At 40.8% G+C, this 19,596-nt stretch overlaps 2 protein-coding genes and 1 non-coding gene across 8 annotated transcripts; all 3 read left to right on the top strand.

The window, feature by feature from the left end:
* Nucleotides 1–246: 246 nt before the first annotated feature.
* Nucleotides 247–5,786, top strand: si:ch211-214j24.15 (GTPase IMAP family member 8). Of its 2 annotated transcripts, XM_042078409.1 has the most exons (6): nt 259–361; nt 845–907; nt 1,496–2,191; nt 2,657–3,367; nt 3,625–4,305; nt 4,425–5,786. In XM_042078409.1, the coding sequence occupies exons 1-6, from the start codon at nt 325–327 to the stop codon at nt 5,294–5,296; spliced, it is 3,060 nt and encodes a 1,019-aa protein (XP_041934343.1). In that variant the 5' UTR covers nt 259–324; the 3' UTR covers nt 5,297–5,786. The 2 variants fall into 2 exon arrangements, with proteins under 2 accessions (XP_041934344.1, XP_041934343.1); XM_042078410.1 differs by lacking the exon at nt 845–907 and having other exon boundaries at nt 247–786.
* A 258-nt stretch (nt 5,787–6,044) lies between these two features.
* si:ch211-214j24.10 (uncharacterized protein LOC558894 homolog) lies at nt 6,045–17,918 on the top strand. 5 transcript variants are annotated; one of them, XM_042078398.1, is made up of 10 exons: nt 6,047–6,322; nt 6,707–6,979; nt 7,145–7,309; nt 7,960–8,124; nt 8,581–8,704; nt 9,069–10,142; nt 10,272–11,081; nt 12,502–13,335; nt 14,079–14,111; nt 14,588–15,640. In XM_042078398.1, the coding sequence occupies exons 1-10, from the start codon at nt 6,314–6,316 to the stop codon at nt 14,635–14,637; spliced, it is 3,537 nt and encodes a 1,178-aa protein (XP_041934332.1). In that variant the 5' UTR covers nt 6,047–6,313; the 3' UTR covers nt 14,638–15,640. The 5 variants fall into 5 exon arrangements, with proteins under 5 accessions (XP_041934334.1, XP_041934332.1, XP_041934331.1 ...); XM_042078397.1 differs by having other exon boundaries at nt 8,581–8,770; XM_042078399.1 differs by lacking the exon at nt 7,960–8,124 and having other exon boundaries at nt 6,049–6,322; nt 8,581–8,770.
* Nucleotides 13,538–13,673, top strand: LOC121697960. Its single transcript, XR_006026638.1, has one exon. It is a non-coding gene; the product is annotated as a small nucleolar RNA SNORA15 (small nucleolar RNA).
* Nucleotides 17,919–19,596: the final 1,678 nt, after the last annotated feature.

Genomic DNA, 19,596 nt, shown 5'->3' with positions numbered 1-19,596 from the left:
AAATGCAACATGCAGTCAATACATACAATAGTGACGGTTGCTTTTCACTTCATCTGAGATGGGCAAAGTCAGTTTAATACCTACATATTTGGCGCCACCAGGTGGAGAAAAAAATACACAACATCCCAATCAAAGTCATGCCAAGTCTGGTGTCCAGTCCATTTATTTTTTTCTAAACATTTTCAGATAATTGTTATTTTATATATCAATCATTTGAATCATTGTCATATAATTATCATAGACTTTTTCCATTTAAAAAAATGAATATAACATGAGATCAGCACCTGGAGGAAGAAGGGCTGTGCACAGGGATTTTGAACCTTGATGGATGGACAACATATGAGATATTTGATCAAAAAAGGTAAATATGCGTAACTGTGTCTTGTGATGGTGTGTCATGGGATGTGCCTTGCTACAGTTGCAAGAACAGAAACATGCCAGGGGGAACACCTAAAGGAAATGCTGACTAATGACTGACTAATGTCTCAAGATGCAGTGATGTCAGGATAAGAGGACAATTAGCCGTTAAAGTGACTGGTTTTGCTGTGGCAGTAGTGGTATATTAACCAAAGGCGTATGCTATGACTCCTTGAGTGTCATAAACCTGAACCTTTGCACTGCATATTTTTTTAAGTGTGTTTTATTGACCAGGCTCATACATTGTTAAGTGCATGCACAAGTGAATATGAGAAGGAGAGTGTGCAAACACAAAACAGCTCCAGAGAAATTAGTAAACCTAATGTAACGGCTGGCGAAACATGGCCACTAAAGAAATACAGAGACAAGGTAGGCATAAGTCACTCTATTATATTACCATTATGTTTTGATATGTTATGTTTTTCAGTAAAATGCCTGAATGGAAAAGGTCTGAATGAATCAGTGTGCACTGCAGGATATCAACTTGGAGGTGGGGACTGTGACCAGCTACACCCATTTGACTTAACATTGTCCACATCATTGTAAAAAGTATTTGAGTTTGAGCCTTTTTGTTTATTTTTCATTTAAGAAATAGCCCGGATTTCCTTCCTATTCAACAGCGTAATTGGCTTCAAGGATGTGGTCTCTCGTTTTGTCATATCCACAAACCAAAGCTCTGTTTTAGAAGTGTTAGCTCCAAAGTATATCTTTCAAATGTATGCAGAAGAATGTGACATTTTCTGAGAGTAATGGCTATATGTTGACACAGCTCAACCTTATCTTGCTTTTGCTGTACATTACTTACAGTATGTTATGTAAGTTACTGTACATACTAGAAGTTCTTATCCATTGAACAATGTGTAACCTGCAAAACTATAAATATTAACATTTTAACTAAAAGTACTTGTAATACCTTAATGCAAATACTGTAATCCTCAATTCTTTGATTAACACTAAAACAACAAATAAAAGACACTAATACAAAAAAAATAATAATAATAATTTCAATGGCTTTAATTTCAAAGTACAAATAATGAAAATGTGTTTTTTTCTTTTCTTCTTTTTTTGTATTTGTCAGGGCCAGGACAGCCGCTCTCAGAACTCCGGATTATTCTCATTGGAGGAAGAAACTCTGGAAAAATGTGCGTGGGAAACACAATCATAGGTGCAGAGGAGTTTGTCACACGAGAGCGAACCACCTGTCTGAGGAGACAGGCCAAGGTTTTGGGCAAGCATGTTATTGTCACTGACACCCCGGGCTGGTGGTGTGACTTCCACGCTAGCGACACCCCAGAGCTTGTGAAGAAGGAGATTGTTCGTAGTGTAACACTGAGCCTCCCAGGTCCGCACATTTTTCTTCTGGTCATCAAAGTAGACTCGGCCTTTACCGAGAAGCGAAGACGGGCTGTTCAAGAGCATCTCGAACTTCTTGGCGAGACGGCATGGCGCCACACTTGTGTTATATTCACAAAAGGAGAACACTCAAATAAGGTTACAATTGAAAACCACATCAAAAGGGGAGGGAGACCCTTGGAGTGGATCCTTGAGAAATGTGGCAAGAGGTATCATGCCCTTTACATTAACTGTGGGCATGATATGACACAAAGTGTGCATCTATTGGAGAAGATAGAGGTGATGATAGCAGGAATAGGTGGGCTCTATTTTGAGATGGACCAACACATTCTGCGAGAAGTGGAGGACTGCAGGTCTGGCACGGTTCTGAGGGCCCAACAGCGATGGATGAGGGTGAAATCCCAAAGGTGCCTGCTCAGTGGTGAGTGGGTTGTGACCTGAAAAGTTCATTACTACAGATAACAGATTACAAAAGCTTATATACTGTATACCACTTAATAGTGCACCACTGAATGACCAGTGAATCAGCTGTGACCTGATATGAGTTAATATGAATCTAATATGGATGTATAACAAACTTGTTATGACTGTTTAAGTTTTCCATACATTTTTTTCATAATGGAGACATTGATAATGGGCTAAGCCCGAAACGTTTGTTTCCCAGTTTTTTGTCCGTAGACTTATTGTAAAAACCTCGGCTCTCAATACAAATTTGTATGAGTATCAGGCCCTTGAGTGCGCCTCTTGAGTGCGCCTTTTTTCTACTGTATTACTCAACTTTTGGAGTTCACGCACCAGGCAAAACATTACAAACTTAAGACGCAGACGCCGATTCGCCATAGTTTTCCATACAGATATTTGACCACTCCCAAACTTTCTCTGACAGGTCAGTCAAAACCCTTGGACAAACTGAGTCTTGTTCTATTGGGTGCAAGGGGATCGGGGAAAAGCTCTGTGGGGAATACCATTATTTCTGGACAGGAAGAGTTTAACAGAAAGAGGCGAACAGCTCACTGTGTAACCAAAACATGCAGAGTGTCAGGGAGGCAAGTCTCCCTGGTGGACACCCCTGGCTGGTGGATGAACTACTATGCACAAGACTCACCAGCGTCCATGAAACGGGAGTTGATGCGAAGTGCGCATCTGTGTCCCCCTGGTCCGCACTGCTTTCTTCTCGTGGTGCGTGTGGACAAGGCCTTCACTGTTATGTATGCAAGAGCTTTACAGGAACATGTGGAACTCCTCAGCGAAAGAGTATGGAACCACACTATTGTTTTATTCAGCTTTGGTGACTGGCTGGGAGACACAACCATTGAACAATACATTGAGAGTGAAGGAAGAGCCATCCAGTGGCTGGTTGAGAAATGTGGTAACAGGTATCATGTTTTCAACAACAAAAGCAAAGGAGATGGGTTCCAAGTCACTATGATGCTGGAGAAGATTGACGAAATGCTGACAGGAAACAGTGGTCACCTTTACGAGAAAGATGAGAAGATATTTATGGAGTTGGAAAAGAGGAGAAAGGCTGACAAAGGAAAGGCAAGAGACAGAGCAATGAAAGTTGGGAAACAGCGAAAGGTGCTGAGATCACTTGTTGGTGAGTTAGCCACTGGCCTTTAAAATTAAATACGATGTGCTTACAATATCATGTACCAGAGAACAGCCCTTTAAGGTAATCATAAATAGCAAGATGAGGAATTATAGTTCTAGTCTTATAGAGAATATTGCTGACAGATTGTTAATTTAATTGTTTTCTGTTTTCTGTGCACAACATCTTATGAAATGAGTAGTGCTTTCCCTAGTGATGGTGGACGTGTGCAAAATAATGTTTATGCTCATTGTTTTTTCTCACAGAGATGGTCAAAGTCCCCACTGACCTGAAGATCACATTGCTTGGGGAAAGACACTCTGGCAAGAGTGCCGCTGGAAACACAATCCTGAGCAGAGAGGAGTTTGAAGTTGGTGGCCATGACATTGATTTGGTTGAAAAAAAGGGAGATGTGGCTGGAAGAGAGTTAACAGTCATAAAGGTTCCAGCATTGGACTCTGTGGCCCTGGAGAAATACAACTTTATTGAGGAACTATCGCTTCATGCCCATGGGTGTGGTGTCCTCCTGTTAGTTGTGAACTGTAGTTCCTCATTCCACAATGTGGAATTTAAAGCAACAGTGTCACGCCTGTCTGCACTTGGGAAACAGCTGTGGCATCGCACCATGGTTCTTTTCACCAATGGGGACTGGCTGGGAGGCACCACCATAGAGCAGCACATTGAGAGTGAAGGGGAACCGCTTCAAAAGCTGGTTGAGAACTGTGGAAATAGATACCACATTCTGGACAACAAGAACCGAGATGACAGAGGCCAAGTGTCAGAGCTTCTGGAGAAAATTGAGGAAATGCTTGTGCTGGTGAGGCTCAAGGACCAAAAGTACAAGGATGCTGTAGATGCAACTGTTATGGGACTTTCAGCAAAGTTAGAAAAGCTTAAGACAAATAATAATGCAGGCACACCTGAGGGCATCTCTCTCTCACAAGACAGTAAGTATTTATCCATTTTAATTAGTATGATTTAGCAGTCTAACAACAACTCTCTGAAACATATATGAACGGAATACATAACACAAACATATGTAAATAATAATAATTTATTATTGCAGGGTGTCCCATGGAGAGAGCAGGAGTTTTTAATAATTTGGGTGTTTCTGAGTCTCCAAATGTATCGGATATCACCCCTGCACAAGAAAGACCTCATGGACTGGCTGGGCCTGCAGGTGAACGATGCATATGTGACGCAATGGTGGCAGCGAGAAGCTCTTCAGCGGTTATACAGATAAATGACGGTTGGCAGTGGCCCTCAGTGAATGCCGGAAGAAGGGTGCTGGTAGCAAATGTTCCAGAGTGGTTGTGCTCAGGGGTCTCACAGGGCCCTAGAGGGTTGGGGTCAAATGGCTGGACTCCTGTCTCCACAGATGGGAGCCTTGCTTGGCTTGTGGTCACTCCAGTGCCACAAAGGCAATCTCGCATGCTGCTTGGAAAAGAAGATGCTGAACACATGGCTGACTGTGTTGAAAGCCCATCGTCCCCTACTAAGCAACATAACCAAAGAGACCTGAAAGAATTTATCAAGTCAGGAAGCCTCCAAGCACTAATAGATGAATGGGGAGACAGTAATATCGAGGAGCTAGAGGCCTTCATAGACTCTTACTTAGAGATGGTCTTGCAGGAATCAGTAGAATCAGCCTTAACAGAGCCGAGCAGTTCTGACACCAGCAGCTCTATCAAACATGCTGGTGTGAGTGTGGTTGAAGCTTGCCATGAGGTTCTATCATCCATTGACAGGAAACTCTCTAAGCTTGGTTTGATTGATGGGATGCAAAGGGACTTACAGGAGCTGAAGTCCACTTTGGAGCGGAGCAGCAAGATCATCCAGGATCTTATGGACCCAGGTAGACAAACGGCAGACAACTCAGTGTCCAAACAGGCAAAGAGACAATGTGAGGACAACACCTTAGAAATAAAAGAAAGATAAAGTATGGACTCTTCCTAATAAGACAGCTTTTTGACAAGACGGTTTTCGATATTTGATAATACGCCCCCCAAAACAGACGGCACACATTTTTCAATCAGAATAGTTAATCGGTTATTATCTATCATGCAAGATTTGGAAGATTTATCCATCTAACTTGATTAATTACACATGCTTTTTCATAAGCCAATTGGATTGTATTAATTGACCTGCCTGTGTTTTTCATACTTTTGCTGTCATTATTAGGCCATTGTGTAGGAGTAAGACATTGAAAATATGTATTGTGAAAGGATTGCCCTGATTTAAAGTAAACAAATTTAGTATTTAGTCTAGTTGCTATAGTCTTTTAGGCTACTTAGCCTAAATTTTATGAGCCATTTCTAGGCTATATTGTATGTATGTAGGATAGCTGTGTTTTTTTTGTTGTTTTTTTGGAGGGGTTTGTTTGTCTTTTCAAAACAATCTCAAATAAAGCTTGTTTCTTAATTATTAATGTTTAGGCTACTTTAATTTAGTGTAACCTATTACTCATATATAACAGATTGATTGTCAAATTAAATTAAATTAAATCTGGTGCTTTTATTCAACACGTTGTCTAGACAGACAGCCTAGGCATATTTTTCACAGATTTTACAGTATTGCGCTCTAGAATGTTAGCATTGAATGAAGCATTGCGCATGTGTGAGTGTCCTTGGATACCGCAACCTGTTTATTCATAATATTTTGGAATAATATTGATCCATGTGGTATTCTAAATCGTTTGATGTTATTTGAATGCAAACATTAAACTCTCATAGCCAAGACTAGCTTCTACCCAGAGCATTTGGATTGTTTTTCATGAAATCGGTTACGATGATCTTTTACATTAGGCCTACATGTAAATTAGCTGAAGTAAAATGTAATTGTTAATCGGATTATGGTAGCTTCTAATGGTAGGATCAAGAAAATATATCTAACGTTAAGAAATTCATAATAAATATTTCGGTATGACCTATCTTGTGCTTACAAGGAACAACAAGAATGGATAAGGTAGGCTAACGTTAATGTTATGTATCAAAATGCATAAATTATGCTAATGTTAACCATAATGTGCCACTCCTAACTCACAGGCTAGCGTTGCAGCAAGTGATGGCAAACCAGCCAGCTCACAATTTCTGTCTGAATGTATTTCGGTTTAAATGAACCTGAAGTTAACATTAGCCTACCTGTGATGTTCACATTTATGTTAATAACAGGTAACGTTAGGCCTATGCTTGCTTGCAAAAATTAAATAATAATTTGGTCACAAGGCCTAGTTTACAGGTTACCGTTATTGTTGCAACTTGTTGGATTGGCCAAAATCAGTGGGGTATCGATTTTCGGGATGTTGGACAGACTCGCTTCTAGTCTAACGTTACTGTTTTAATTACACAGGTAACACACCTTATTGCAGAATCTGTGCAGATAAATGCACTTTCAGCTGAAGAATTGTGTCATAAATTTAGTGAAGGGAAGTGCCAGGAGGAAACTGGACAGAAATCCACAGAACAGTCAGCTGTTTCAGAGGAACAGAGCATAGCATGTCAAGTTTCTGAACGCAGTGAAGATACTGAATATGATGCAGTAACACCAACAGAAAATCTTTACAATTTTGAGAAATCTGAGGGTCCCAGTCTACCAGCTCAAAGCCTCCATCATAAACACCAAGTAAGTGAGACAAGGGGCACAGTGAATGAATATCATCCACATCTGAATTGCACATGCTGGTCCAAGAGCACGCTATCTGTTCGAATTAGCCTCCTATGAGCTGGTCGCCTAAGTGAGAGAAACAAATAGCCTACACTATCAATATTGATGTTCTTTTGTTTCCAGGAAATTGTTCCATATGTAGGTAATCCCCTGAATTCAGTACATCCTAAACATGAATTCATCTCGGAGAGGCTCATTGGTCATCAGAGGAGTTCACGGAGACCTAGAAGGATTTTTCCCTGCATTAGATTGCAGTCTATCACTTATCAGGATTGCAGAGATGCTGAGGTACTGATTAGCATTAAGTTCTTTCATAGATTTGAGTACGGTCAAGTAGGCTACTCTTAATGTCTGTTTTGAAAAGGATAGACATAGAGGAAAGCCCCTCTTGTGTACAGAACTACAGAGGTTTCAGTCTTTAGACCATTACAGATTACTCAAAGCACAGCAGCACATGGTCTATATAATAAGCCAAAGAAGCAACATGTACTCCTCTGTTAGCTACTCTTTATTGGCTTCCTATAGCAGCCAGAATGCAGCTCTAATGCAAGACTTTTCCTTGTCGATGGAATTATTTGCCTAATGATCTACATTCTAGTGATAGTTTTGTCAAGAAATGTTAAAAGACTCATCATTCTAAATGTAGTCTGTAGCATGCCATGCCATTTACATAAGGCAGTACATTGTTCAGACACTGAGATATGCATGTAGAATCGTTTGAAGGTGTATTTGGGGTTGTCTCTGGTATTCACAGGTGTCCATAGTGAATATGGACTGAGGAAGTGTGCATGAAAATATTCATTTGAAATGTTCAAAGATATCAGTAGCACAACTCCCTTTTCTGTGTAGAAAACCGTAATCATGAATAGTTCACATACTGTAGATGAGGGAGGAACACATTTTATTAAATAAACCCATTTTTTTTCTTTTGTTTCTAGGACATTGTTCCACTTCTAGGAAACACAGTGTGCATGTCAAAAGATGAGTCAGTTGATGACTTTATTAGTCCAATAATACTATCGACTGGCTTCCAACAAATTAAGATCATTCCCCACAGTAGATTGCAGTATATCACTGATCAGGATTCCATACAAAACACTGAGGTATTGATCAGCATGAAGTTCTTTGATAGACTTAAACATGATCAAACACTCTTTATGTCTCCTATCTTGAACAGGAAAGCAAGCACCTATTAGAGCTCTGGAGACTTCACTGCTTATCATGGAACATTGCATTACAAAATGTGCCTTTTGAACTCAAATAGTAGTCAATACTCCTAAAATTAAGTCAGACTTTATCGGGGGGAAACCCCCAAGGTTTGACATAATATAAATCTAAGTTACTTCTTTGTCATTATGTTGATCCTAATTGACTGATGAAGCTTGTTTTATTCTAGCAGAGTTGATTGTTTACAGTAAGAAAAGGATTAGCCTGTAGGCAAGACCACATTGTTTGTAGATTTACTGTATTGTACAGAACTACAAAATAGTGAATTACTATTTTAACTAAATAGTCAATGACTATTTTGTCATTTGTTTTTGTTGTTGTTGTTTTTTTAGTGTGAAACTACAAACCGGACCCATTTAGAAAGTCTGCACATGCTGTCCAACCAACAGATTAAAAAACACCTGATGGAGTCTGAGGGTGGTGGAATAGAGCGATCCACACCTTTTGGACTGCTAGGTACAGCCTACAAATGCACAATAAACCAATTAGCAGATCTCAAGACCTGGCACGGCTATCATTGGGGTAAAGTCAGATTGTATGCTTTGTTCTATTGTTTAATATGCTCTTTGGGTAAGGCACTCCAAAATTGTTTGTAAAATGAAACATAAACTTCTAATTGTGGTGAACAAGTAATGCATACAGTACATACTGTACATAACATAAAATTATAGCTACTACTTAAACATGTCAATGTTAGAATAAATTCAGTGATAGACTTTATTTATTATAGACCACGGATCTGTAATACTGCTAACATGTGCTAGCTGTAGCAGAGATATAGTACAAAAGTGATCATTACTGTTATGTCATTGTATTCCAGACCTTGATGAAGAAAGGGGTCAATACTATGGAGATCCATCTCAGAACATATTTGGAAAGCCATGGGAAGGAACAATTCTTCAATATTGGAATGATGATGAAGATGAGGTCGAAGCTCTGCTGGGTGCCCAGGGCTTTGAAGCAGAGCCGTCGACAAGGCAGGGGACCCCAAACGGGGGCAAAGGAACAGCCAAGGGCAAACGTGTGAGTTTAAAGGAGCAAAGAAGATTGAAGTCCTCTATGAAGAAAAAGCATTGGACTGGGTTCAGACAGAACAACGGCTGTTATGATGTAGAGGGCAGAAAGGAATCCAGAAACCCATATCATCCTTTTAGGGGTATGAGCCTTTTGCCTTACCACTACAGCAGTGTTTCGCCTGATGTGGTATTATCACCACGACCAGGTCCACCGGTTGCCTCGTGGCCATCAATAACTCAGATTTTTGATGATGTCTACTCTCGCACAAGCCAGAGCACCAAGGACCACAGGGAGAGAGTTATAGAGAGAGCCAGAAAGGTCCACCATCAACGGTGCCTAAATCGTGAGAGGGCATACAGTGAAGGAGGTGGAAAGAGAACCTGTGCCGACAAAATGGAAGAGAGTAGGGATACTGTGAAGCCTGAGCACGAGGCAGATTTGATAAAGGAAGCCAAAGAGGCACAAACATTTAAAAGAATGAAGCAGAACAAAGGTGACAAATTCAAAGTAGCTGCATCTGAACTGTTGCCCTCAGAAATAGCAGAGGATAAGACCAAGATCAACAAAATAAAAAAAAATGGTAAGATAAGCAAAGACAAAAGAAAAGAAAAGCGTAAGGCTAACAAAGGAGAGTCAACTAAGCTGTCGCTGGAAATAGAGGCCCAGAAAGAAACTGAGGAAGTCACTGATGATTCCAATATTTCTGATAAAAGCCCTGAAGAACATTGTCAAAGTGTGGAAGTAATTGAACAGGATGACCTAGAAGCTCAGAATAAAAGAAAACATTGTGAGAACATTAAAAGCGATGACAGAAATGACTCAGAAAGGAAAATGGGAAATATCACAACCAAGTCAGTTATAGAAAAAAATACCATTGGTGAGTGATACAAAATAACATTGAGATCTATGTTAATATATTTAGCCAAGGTTACACTGTTCATAGACGTTGTTCAATAAAACTGAAGGTAAATTGAATTGTAAGCTTATATATTTATTTCTTCCACAGGAGATGGTCATTTTGAGGAGATACATTCAGAGAATTCCCAACAAGTTGAAAAAATCAGAGATCAGTTAAAAATTTGTGAAAATGTGGAGGAAAAGAATGTGAAACATCAAAGACTGAATGATTTCCCATCAGAAGCACCTTCAGTTGTTCCAAAGGGCTATGACTCAGCAACTGAGAGCAAGGAGCATAATCACACAGATCAGGGAGTTTTAGAGCATATCATATGCAAGACATCTCAGGAATCTTACTGCAGGGAGACCGGTAACTCCCCAGACACAGACTCTGTGGACAGTGTGCCTTATGCAACCTATAACAGCCAGTTTAGGAGGCAGAATGGGGGAACTAGATTGCCCAAAGGCAGGGTGTCAGCAGCAGACAGGAGGACGAGGTCTGCAGACTGGGAAAACCTCCAGCAGGGTAAGCAGAATGAGGCCAACTGGCGCTGGAGGGAAGATAGCGCTGCCGCTGGTGACTGGGCATGTCAAAACAAGGCAGAGTTGAGACCAACTGAGAGCCAAAGGAGTAAAAGGAATCACAGCCGGGACCAGGGAGACTCAGACCAAAATGAATGTAGGCCTTATGAAGGAATCGGCTTGTTCCGTCTCCACACAGATAGACATAGAGGCACAGGTGATGAGAGTGTGTCTAATGGGAGAGCTAAAAAGCAGAGGAACAGCCAGCATAGGAAACCATCCCGCAAGCAGAGATTGAGAGGCCACTTACCATCAAGCAGCTCATTATCTACAAATTGGAGGAGTAAAAAGGATGAGTTAGAGAATGAGAGCATTAATGAGGACTCCCCAAGACAAGGTGATATAGATGGCAGTGCCTGTTTTTAAAATGTGCAATGTTTGACATTACTTAGCATAGATCTATTTTTTCTTATGGGATGAGGGAGGTTCTTCTCCGCCCACCTTCGCGATTCTTCCCTCCTCTCTTGGCGCCTCAAATAACCGGAAGCGATAACACTCACTTCCACCCGGCCAGTCTGTAGCTTCCGTGTGGCCCTGCCTGAAGTCGTCAACACGCCGTCCTATCTGAAACTGTAATTAGCGCTAGCTATATTTAAATTCATAGGGAAGCAACACTTCAAGATATGCATATTAAACCAGGTGAGCGTTTCTTTCTCGACAATAAGGAAAATGTGGTATATGAAAAGATGTACTTTGCCTAATTGTCCATGATAGCTACGCCAGCTAGAGTTACTTAGCTTGCTAGCTGGGTAGACAGTTTGTCAGCACGCTTTGAATGAAGTAACGTTAACGTTAGGCGGTCAGGCTTACGAAACTTTACTGTTCTGGGTAAATGAGATATCCCATCTCTTTTGAATGTGTCATTTTGTAATGTCAATGTACTGAAAAAAGTCCCACATATTCCTACCGTTAATCTAAAGGGTAGTCGCTGTCAATGTATCTGAATACTTTTCTTTTTTTTTCCAGTTGAAGTAAGCTGGTTAGCAAACGTCTGCCAACTAGCAAGGTAGCCAAGCAGCTAATCTTAGCTAGCATATGTTAGTCATTCCTATCATACAGTTTTCAATCCGGATCGGTTAACTGAACTTACATGACCATGTGTATTATTTGTCCTGCTGCGAAGGCCACGTTTCGTTGAGTTGCAACTGGCAAAATACACCACGTATACCCGATACGGCTTCAAAAACATGTAACGTTACTGAAGTGAACTTCTCCAACGTTAGCTGGCTAACTTGGTAGCTAGCCAGCCCTTCTGTTGTTGACACCAGAAGTAGTTGGCTAACGTTGGGGTAACGTTACTAGCTGTCTTGCTCGCTTCTGCTCCTTGTCAGAATATCTGGAAGCAGTGTTCTGCTCACAAGATTCGTAGACCTACGCCTATTTTTTTTCCCCATGTGATGTCCCGTGTGTTTAGCCTAGGCACTTTTAGTTGATTTGTTGATCTTAGTTAACGTTAGCCATAACCATAGACTGCATAACGCGGCGGCGCTAAGCAGAAGTCAACGTTTTTTAATGCCCCGTTAAAATGACCAACCGGTATATGCTTTCAGGGTTTGTTTGGCTTGGTAAAAAGTAATGATGGTTCCATGCGGCTCTGTATTTAAATAATTAACCTAAACGACAGCTTGGCCTTTTAGGCAATTTAAAATGTAGGCCAAGCACCCCTATAACTTGACTATATGACATGTATTTGTTTCGTTTTTGATTTGTCTAGTTCTGCATTGATGTAATGTGTGATTTCGAAATAATTTCTTCAGGTTCTTGGGAGGCCAACAACGCCGTATGTGAGTCAGATCGCCTGTGTGACCCTGCTGTTCTGGTTTCGCCCCCTAAGCCTGAGCCTCACATCCGGAACCGCCGCCTTTCTCCAGGTTCTGGCATTGGTGGTGGAGGTGGAGGAGGTTGCTCTGCGGGGCCTGACAAGCAAAGCAGACAGGCTTCCCCATCGGCACTCGAGGCCACTCTGAACGGGACTGGGCAGCCATTCACGTTTGCTCACAGCCGCGAGAGGGAGCGGCGGGGCCACACCAGAGGCCGCGGCCCCCGGCGGGAGAGCCTGAGGGTAGGCGGCCGTCCCAGCGGTGACAAAGCCCAGAGGCCCGGCCCCGTCCAGAAGGCCCGGTGGGTGGAGGACAGCCTGTCTCTGCTCAAGCCTCCGCCAGCCTTCCCTGTGAAGGACAGCCCTGCCAAGCTGCAACCGGCCGTGAGCTACGCTTCCAAGGTGAAGGCAGGGGGTGGCGCGTCGGGGGGCACCGAGGAGCCCCCCGGCATTGGAGTGCTGCTGCAGAACCAGTGGGGGCTGAGCTTTATTAGCGACGGGCCGGCCGAGAACACTCCCTCCATGGCGGCCCCGGACCTAGCCCAGATCCCAACACCCCAGGCCACGCCAGAAACTGCAGCCAACCACCCCACTCCCCCCTCACACCCCCTCACAGGAGATATGGACTCTGAAAAGCCTGCCCTCACCACCCCTCCAGCCCCTGCTACGTCCTCTTTCTCCATGGAGCTGTGCAACAGACAGGACGAAAGCTCCGGAGAGCTGCTCCTCACCTGTCGTCACCTGGTAGAGGCTATGCAATACCACGTCCAAGGTGAGAGGCCTCCCTTTGCCTATGGTAGAATATAAAGCTGGAACACTGTGGATTGCCTCAGTTAGGCTCTCATTCACAAAGATAGAGGGTTACATGATGGCTAAATTCACAGACCCACACATAGGTAGGTTGATAGACCTGCCTATTTTTTCCCCTTGAGCTGTAAACATGGATATGAATCCATTCATATGTTTATTTGTTGGCACGGCTGAATTCTGCATTGCTCTGACCGTAGTAATTGCAGTCAGACACCATGCAAGATAATCTCTCACTGTCCTTTGTGTTCATATATGGTCAGGCAAACGTGTCTAATCACTAGAGGGACAGTGAGCACAAAAATTACAGGCTTCAGGAAGGTCCTCCAGAGGGCCTGGTCTATTTTTCTTTCTTTTCCTTGCTTTCTGTTTTTTTTGTTTTTTTTAAACGAAGTAGGTAAGCAAAATGCCTAGAGCAAATACCAACCCTAAGATTGATGACCCCAGTCACGCTTTTGTTCATGGGCAATGTTTTACTCAACATCAGTCTATTGGGCTGTTCTAGAGGGCTTCAGATTCTTTGTGTCTTATATCAAAGCAATATATCTGTCCTGTAGAGTTTTGTTGATTTTATTTTTTTGCTTGATGTGTACAGTTCAGGATCTATGTATTGTTAACAGTTCTATGTCCGCCAGGTTAAATGCCAGTGTTTTTTGTTGTTTGGTCATACCAAGCCTTACTCATGACGACTTGTCTCTTCATTTTCAGAATGGAACACTGTGTACAACAGACAGAAAGAAGGTAAGCTATCCATTGATAATTAGGCGAACCACGACATCCATTTCAGTGAAGTAAATGTTCTGACTTATTAGAGAAGTAAGGCTGCATGATGTGACCAAAAATATACGTAAGGACTATTTCACAGATTATTTACCCTGGTGACCGTAAAACCAACATCAAAATAACTGGCAAGTTTAAAAAAAAAAAAAAAAAAAAAAAAAACTTTCAAATATTGCCCATTGCACAATGAGCTTCATTGGCATATGTCATGGCATCAGTACTCAAAATTATCCTGAAAATATATGTACATTTTACATAACTTGACATGATCAGTTTAGAGATAATTGAATTTAAGTAGGAGGTTGGAAGTAGGCATAGTGGTACATTTCCAGGTAATTGTCCAGTGAGTGGGGCCAGACCTGTCTGTGTCAGATGCTGGACTGAACAGGAGAACCTTCAGAGGGCCTCAATAACAGCTGTTGTCTGTCTCCTTTCAGATCCAGCCAAGGTGGTCTGGTACAAGAACTCCCTGGAGCAGCCGGCCTAGCACCAGGACGCACAGAACACTTTTCTTTTCTTTCTTTGTTTTGTTTTTTTCTCCTTACATGTACACATAAATACACCTGTATGTACAACCATGCTATTGCGCTCACACATGCATACACTCACACACACACACACATAAAACATATACACACTGCACTCAGGTTGATCTTTTTCACACATCCCACACTGAAACACTTTGATCCTATCCCTTGAAGAGAGAATTAAGTCTTGAACTTCTCGGTTGCCTTACAACAGAGCCTGCCTCAGTGAACTTGATTTCATGTACATCGCTCGAATGGATAGCCTCATCAGTCCCTTCCCCCCCTTTCTTTTTTTAAAACCATCATAAAAAAAAAAAAATTGAGAATTTTTAAAGATGGGTCTGTATTAAGAGCTGGAATTTTATTGTAAAGAACTACAGTTTTATTCTTAAGATGTCCTATTTACCTTCCATTTTCAGGAGTCCCCTCTGATATGCGAGTGGTCAATCAAGCACTTTCTTATCCGTTGTGATTGTGAACAGAGCTTTCTATTACAGCCCTCTCAGACTGATTGTATTTTTTTAAAGCACAGACTTAAAATATATCTGTAGTAACCCCCCCCCCCCCCCCCCAAAAAAAAAAAAAAACCCTTTCACACTTGATTTCATATACTTTTTTTTTTTTTTTTGGTCCCCTATAGGGATTGCTAAATGTGCTTTCCCCACAAGTTTACGTAGGTGCACCTTGCACAGTGTGGAAGTGCCCTTTTTGAGTGTGTGGTGTGTATTAACCGTATTTTTTTTTTTTTTTTTTTTTTTGACACACCCAATTTAGTTCAATGTTTGGTTGAATGTCAATCATATACCCAGTCTAGGATCTTAGTTGATTTTATTATGGGTTATGGTTTTGGGTTAGAATGGAAACTTATATTATTAAAAGAGCCTACTACACTGGAGGAAGTTTTGATGGTAAATCAGCAGTATTGAAAAATTAAAAATAAAAAAAGTTATCAATAAAAACTAAGTTAATGTGTGTGTCTGTGGCTTACTTCCATTTTGGATGCCCTGTTGGCTTCAAGCATGAGGGTGAAGAAACTCCAAAAGTCCAGAAGGGGGCAGCATCAAATTCCAGGCCATGCATCCCCATTGAATTTTGTGATTCAGATGACTGCAACCAGGGATGTAGTGGAGGCTGAACGCAAGTAAACGCAGTTTATCAACCGCTGAGATTTCAGAAATAGAGTTTATTCACTAATTGGAACTTTTAACATTAAAAATCACACTATTATCCATAGTCACAAGATGTACACGTAACACTAGAAATCATTTAATACTACTGGTATAAACATTGGACAATAACCTCCACCATCATCAAACATGTTTTGAATTTATTTTTAAAAATCTAATACAGCATGACACAGTCCACCTTACCGTGATCACAGAATTCATAGAAACTGGATATACAATTTGAATTAATGTTGCTGATTAAATTATTGGCTACAAACTCATTTTGATGCCACACTGACATAGGAAGAACCTGGAAGGCCTGGCATAGACCTCTGAAGGTCTTTGCCCAAATATGGAGATTCGGTATCTTACAATTTCTCCATATAGGAAAATACCATGGGGATTATCACACCTGTTAAACGGGACTACGAAGAAGTCTGGAATGCAGACGTTTTGCACTACACACTTTTGTCCTCTGCCTTTGAGTGGGTACTGTGATCTTCAGCACATTTAGATGGCAAACTTTGATTTTTGTTAGCCCAGAGCTATAACTTGCAGTGCAATTTGCCATAGGTAGTTAGCTTCAATTAACACCTGGATCTCCTTATATTGGCAAAGAGGGCAGCTTTAAGTCCTTTTTGTAGATGAACTTCAGACTCAACTTAAACACACCAAAGAGGGAATCTTAAAAATATACTTCATGTGTCACTATCATACACATGTCTGATGCAACTAAATATTCACTGACCTGAAATAATTTGTTGAAAAAATGTAAATGAAAAAGTTTAATGCTAAAAGAATGCAAAATGTTTTCATGGTACAACTGGGTGACACTAACATGAGTTCAGCAAAGCAATAGCAACGCATACTGTAAAAAAAAAAGTTTGCTGACAAGTATAAATCAGAAGTATGTATATAACATGCATCATGGCCTGATGAACATGTATTTCAAAAAGGTAACATTGCACTGGATTACAATCTTTGTCATTATTTTAACAGAAAACTGCACATATTCTTCCATGAAGATGATTGCAATATCCATCCATCCAGTTATTGATTCTATGTACATTTTGAATCCAAACACAATCCAGCTGCATACTTCTTATCTGGTCCATCGTCAGGCTGATCCTTATCCCAAAATCTAGAGTACATATCACAAATGAGATATTTTTTATTGACATGTCCAGTCATATATGCTGCACTTATCCAAAAAGTGAACAGAAAGAATTTAAACTAATTTAAACATTAAATGAATTGTTGTCTTTATTTGATATATTGGCCGTGAGGGAAATTTGGTCTCTGCATTTATCCCAATCCATGAATTAGTGAAACACACTCAGCACACAGTGAACACACAGTGAGGTTAAGCACACACTAATCCCGGTTGCCTGCTACAACAGCGGCGCTCGGGGAGCAGTGAGGGGTTAGGTGCCTTGCTCAAGGGCACTTTAGCCGTGCCTACTGGTCGGGGTTCAAACCGGCAACCCTCCGGTTACAAGTCCAAAGCGCTAACAAGTAGGCCACGGCTGCCCAATATTCTTTATCTTCTACTGTCCTTATTGCTTAGTTGTTTTTTATTTTATATACTTTTATTACTTTTTCTGCTGTTAGTAAATGTTGTGTGTGATGTCTGTATGCTACTGAGACCTTGAATTTCCCCTTGGGGATCAATAAGGTATCTATCTATCTACTCTATCTATCTATCTATCTATCTATCTATCTAAGCTCTCTCTGCTATGGTAGAAAAGAGTGTTGAACACGACCAACAGCAGAACATCTTGTGTTCTATTAATTGACACTATCATTTCCTGTTTTTATTTAGAGGTCTGTTGCAAAATGTCAGCAATGCACAGCCAGGCCAGCTAGTGCAGAATTCTGGAGAATTTCTACTACCAGCACAGTCCTGTGTAGAGTAGAGCATAAACCCCAAACCGCTGGGCCTTGGGAGGGGGTCATCTGTATCCTTTGACCGCCCCTGGTAGCAGGCCTATGCACAGCTATCACGGCTAGCATTACAATAATTTTATGAAAACTTAATATGCATATTTTTGTCTTCTAGTTTGGCCCATGCCGTGCTAATGAAAGAGCCTGTTTGGAGCTGTGACTCATGTTCATAAAAGCTGAATCTGATACAATCTGCACGTTTCTACTTGTTTTCAGTTTGTGCACTCAAATCTACAAACCATCACTCACTCACTAAAATTAGATTAGTCTTGAACACCATTAAAGCAAGACAGTAGCACTGCAAAGTGAGAACTTGACTTTGTCTTCCCTTCTTGGTGTAAATGTCAAAGATGCTTAGCGCAGATATGATATAAGAAGATATTATGTCTATTGCTGCATATTTTGTCTCTATGTTTGGTGCTTTTTGATCATGCTCAAAACACACACGCACATACACACACATACACACACAGACGATACACCACCATCATCAACATCTACATCAGAGACTTTTCAAAATACTAAAGCTATATACAAGTGTTAAATCTAACAATGACTAATAGTCACAAAGCACAACCAGGACAATAATTTGAAGTATTTGTTTTCTGAATGCAGTCTGTGTACTGCCCTCCTCTCCAGGAAAGGAAACCGAGGACGCTCACAAACGACATGTGACTGCGGTTGTGCTCAGTTACCATATCACAGTTCTATACACCACATTATTGTTGATCATATCTATTAAAAAGTAAGTAATATGAAAATATGTCTTTTAAGCTGGTAGCCTCTGCTGAGATTTTTTTCAAGACTTTTGAACTGATGGCTTGGAAGTAAGGCTTATGATATAGTTTGTAAGGCAAATTACTTTGCAGCAGCTGCTTAAATACATTACTATTGTGCCACCCTAAGGCTGCAAACAATGCATCAAATTTCACCTAATTTTACAAATCATGTACTGCTATGTCTTGGCAGTTTTGAGTGCCAGTGACCACAGAAAGAAAACGCTACAGCTCTTCCCTTGAGTAAATATAAGTAAATAAAGTCTAAAAAACATTAAAAATGACCCCTGTACGCTTAGCAATACAATTCCATGAATTCCATTATTGTTTTACTCGCATATAGATGTCCCAGTTTATTTTGTTCTCCCATAAAATAATAGATCAACAAGGGCTTGTATATATACACATACAGGCATGTGCGTACAGGACTAACAGGAATTTAATGTCAGTATAAAACTGACAAAGAAAGTTCTTTGACAGATGTACATTTTTTAAAGAACATAAATACATTCATGTGTCACAACTCCTTTCAAGAGTTTGGAAAATAAATATATATATATATCAATAGTCTAAAACAAAATCAAGGCAGGAGATGTTACAAGGCATGAATCCAGACCAGAAAGCGGAGAGCTCTTGTGGTAACATCATCTTCATCAACATGTATTCTTGGCTCCAAAGACACAAAGACACAGAACATTCTTATCCACACACAAACTAGACTAATAGACTGAACTATGGGGGTCATTTCTGCCTCATAGACAGTACAGCCCTTCACATCTACCTCACTAACGTCACAGAATGTGTAAGACACAACAACAATAATTTCACAAGGACATGTTGGTGTAAGAATGTGGTAATACTGTTAATAGGGCTTCAGTGCTATCAGAAGTCTAAGGAACTCTGGGTAAATTCCAGGCACTCTGGTTGAAGTTCAGACTTATCACCCCAAACAAGTTCCATTTTCTCTTTACCATTGAAGTATGGTTTAACAAACTAAGTCTCTACTGAGCTCTATATATCAGGGAGAATTGGG

Source organism: Alosa sapidissima, chromosome 22 (genome assembly GCF_018492685.1).
Source record: "Alosa sapidissima isolate fAloSap1 chromosome 22, fAloSap1.pri, whole genome shotgun sequence".
Lineage (NCBI taxonomy): Eukaryota > Metazoa > Chordata > Actinopteri > Clupeiformes > Clupeidae > Alosa > Alosa sapidissima.
Note: the sequence above shows the minus strand (reverse complement) of the source record. Positions and strands in the feature narration are given on the sequence as shown.

Bases quoted from the DNA above. Each gene is read 5' to 3' on its own strand.
- si:ch211-214j24.15 (XM_042078409.1), top strand. From the start codon at position 325: ATGGATGGACAACATATGAGATATTTGATCAAAAAAG. The intron at 362-844 runs GTAAATATGCGT...TATGTTTTTCAG, and splicing joins GAGATATTTGATCAAAAAAG to TAAAATGCCTGAATGGAAAA. The intron at 2,192-2,656 runs GTGAGTGGGTTG...TTTCTCTGACAG, and splicing joins CCAAAGGTGCCTGCTCAGTG to GTCAGTCAAAACCCTTGGAC.
- si:ch211-214j24.10 (XM_042078397.1), top strand. The intron at 8,125-8,580 runs GTATTGATCAGC...TTGTTTTTTTAG, and splicing joins ATTCCATACAAAACACTGAG to TGTGAAACTACAAACCGGAC. The intron at 10,143-10,271 runs GTGAGTGATACA...TTTCTTCCACAG, and splicing joins TATAGAAAAAAATACCATTG to GAGATGGTCATTTTGAGGAG.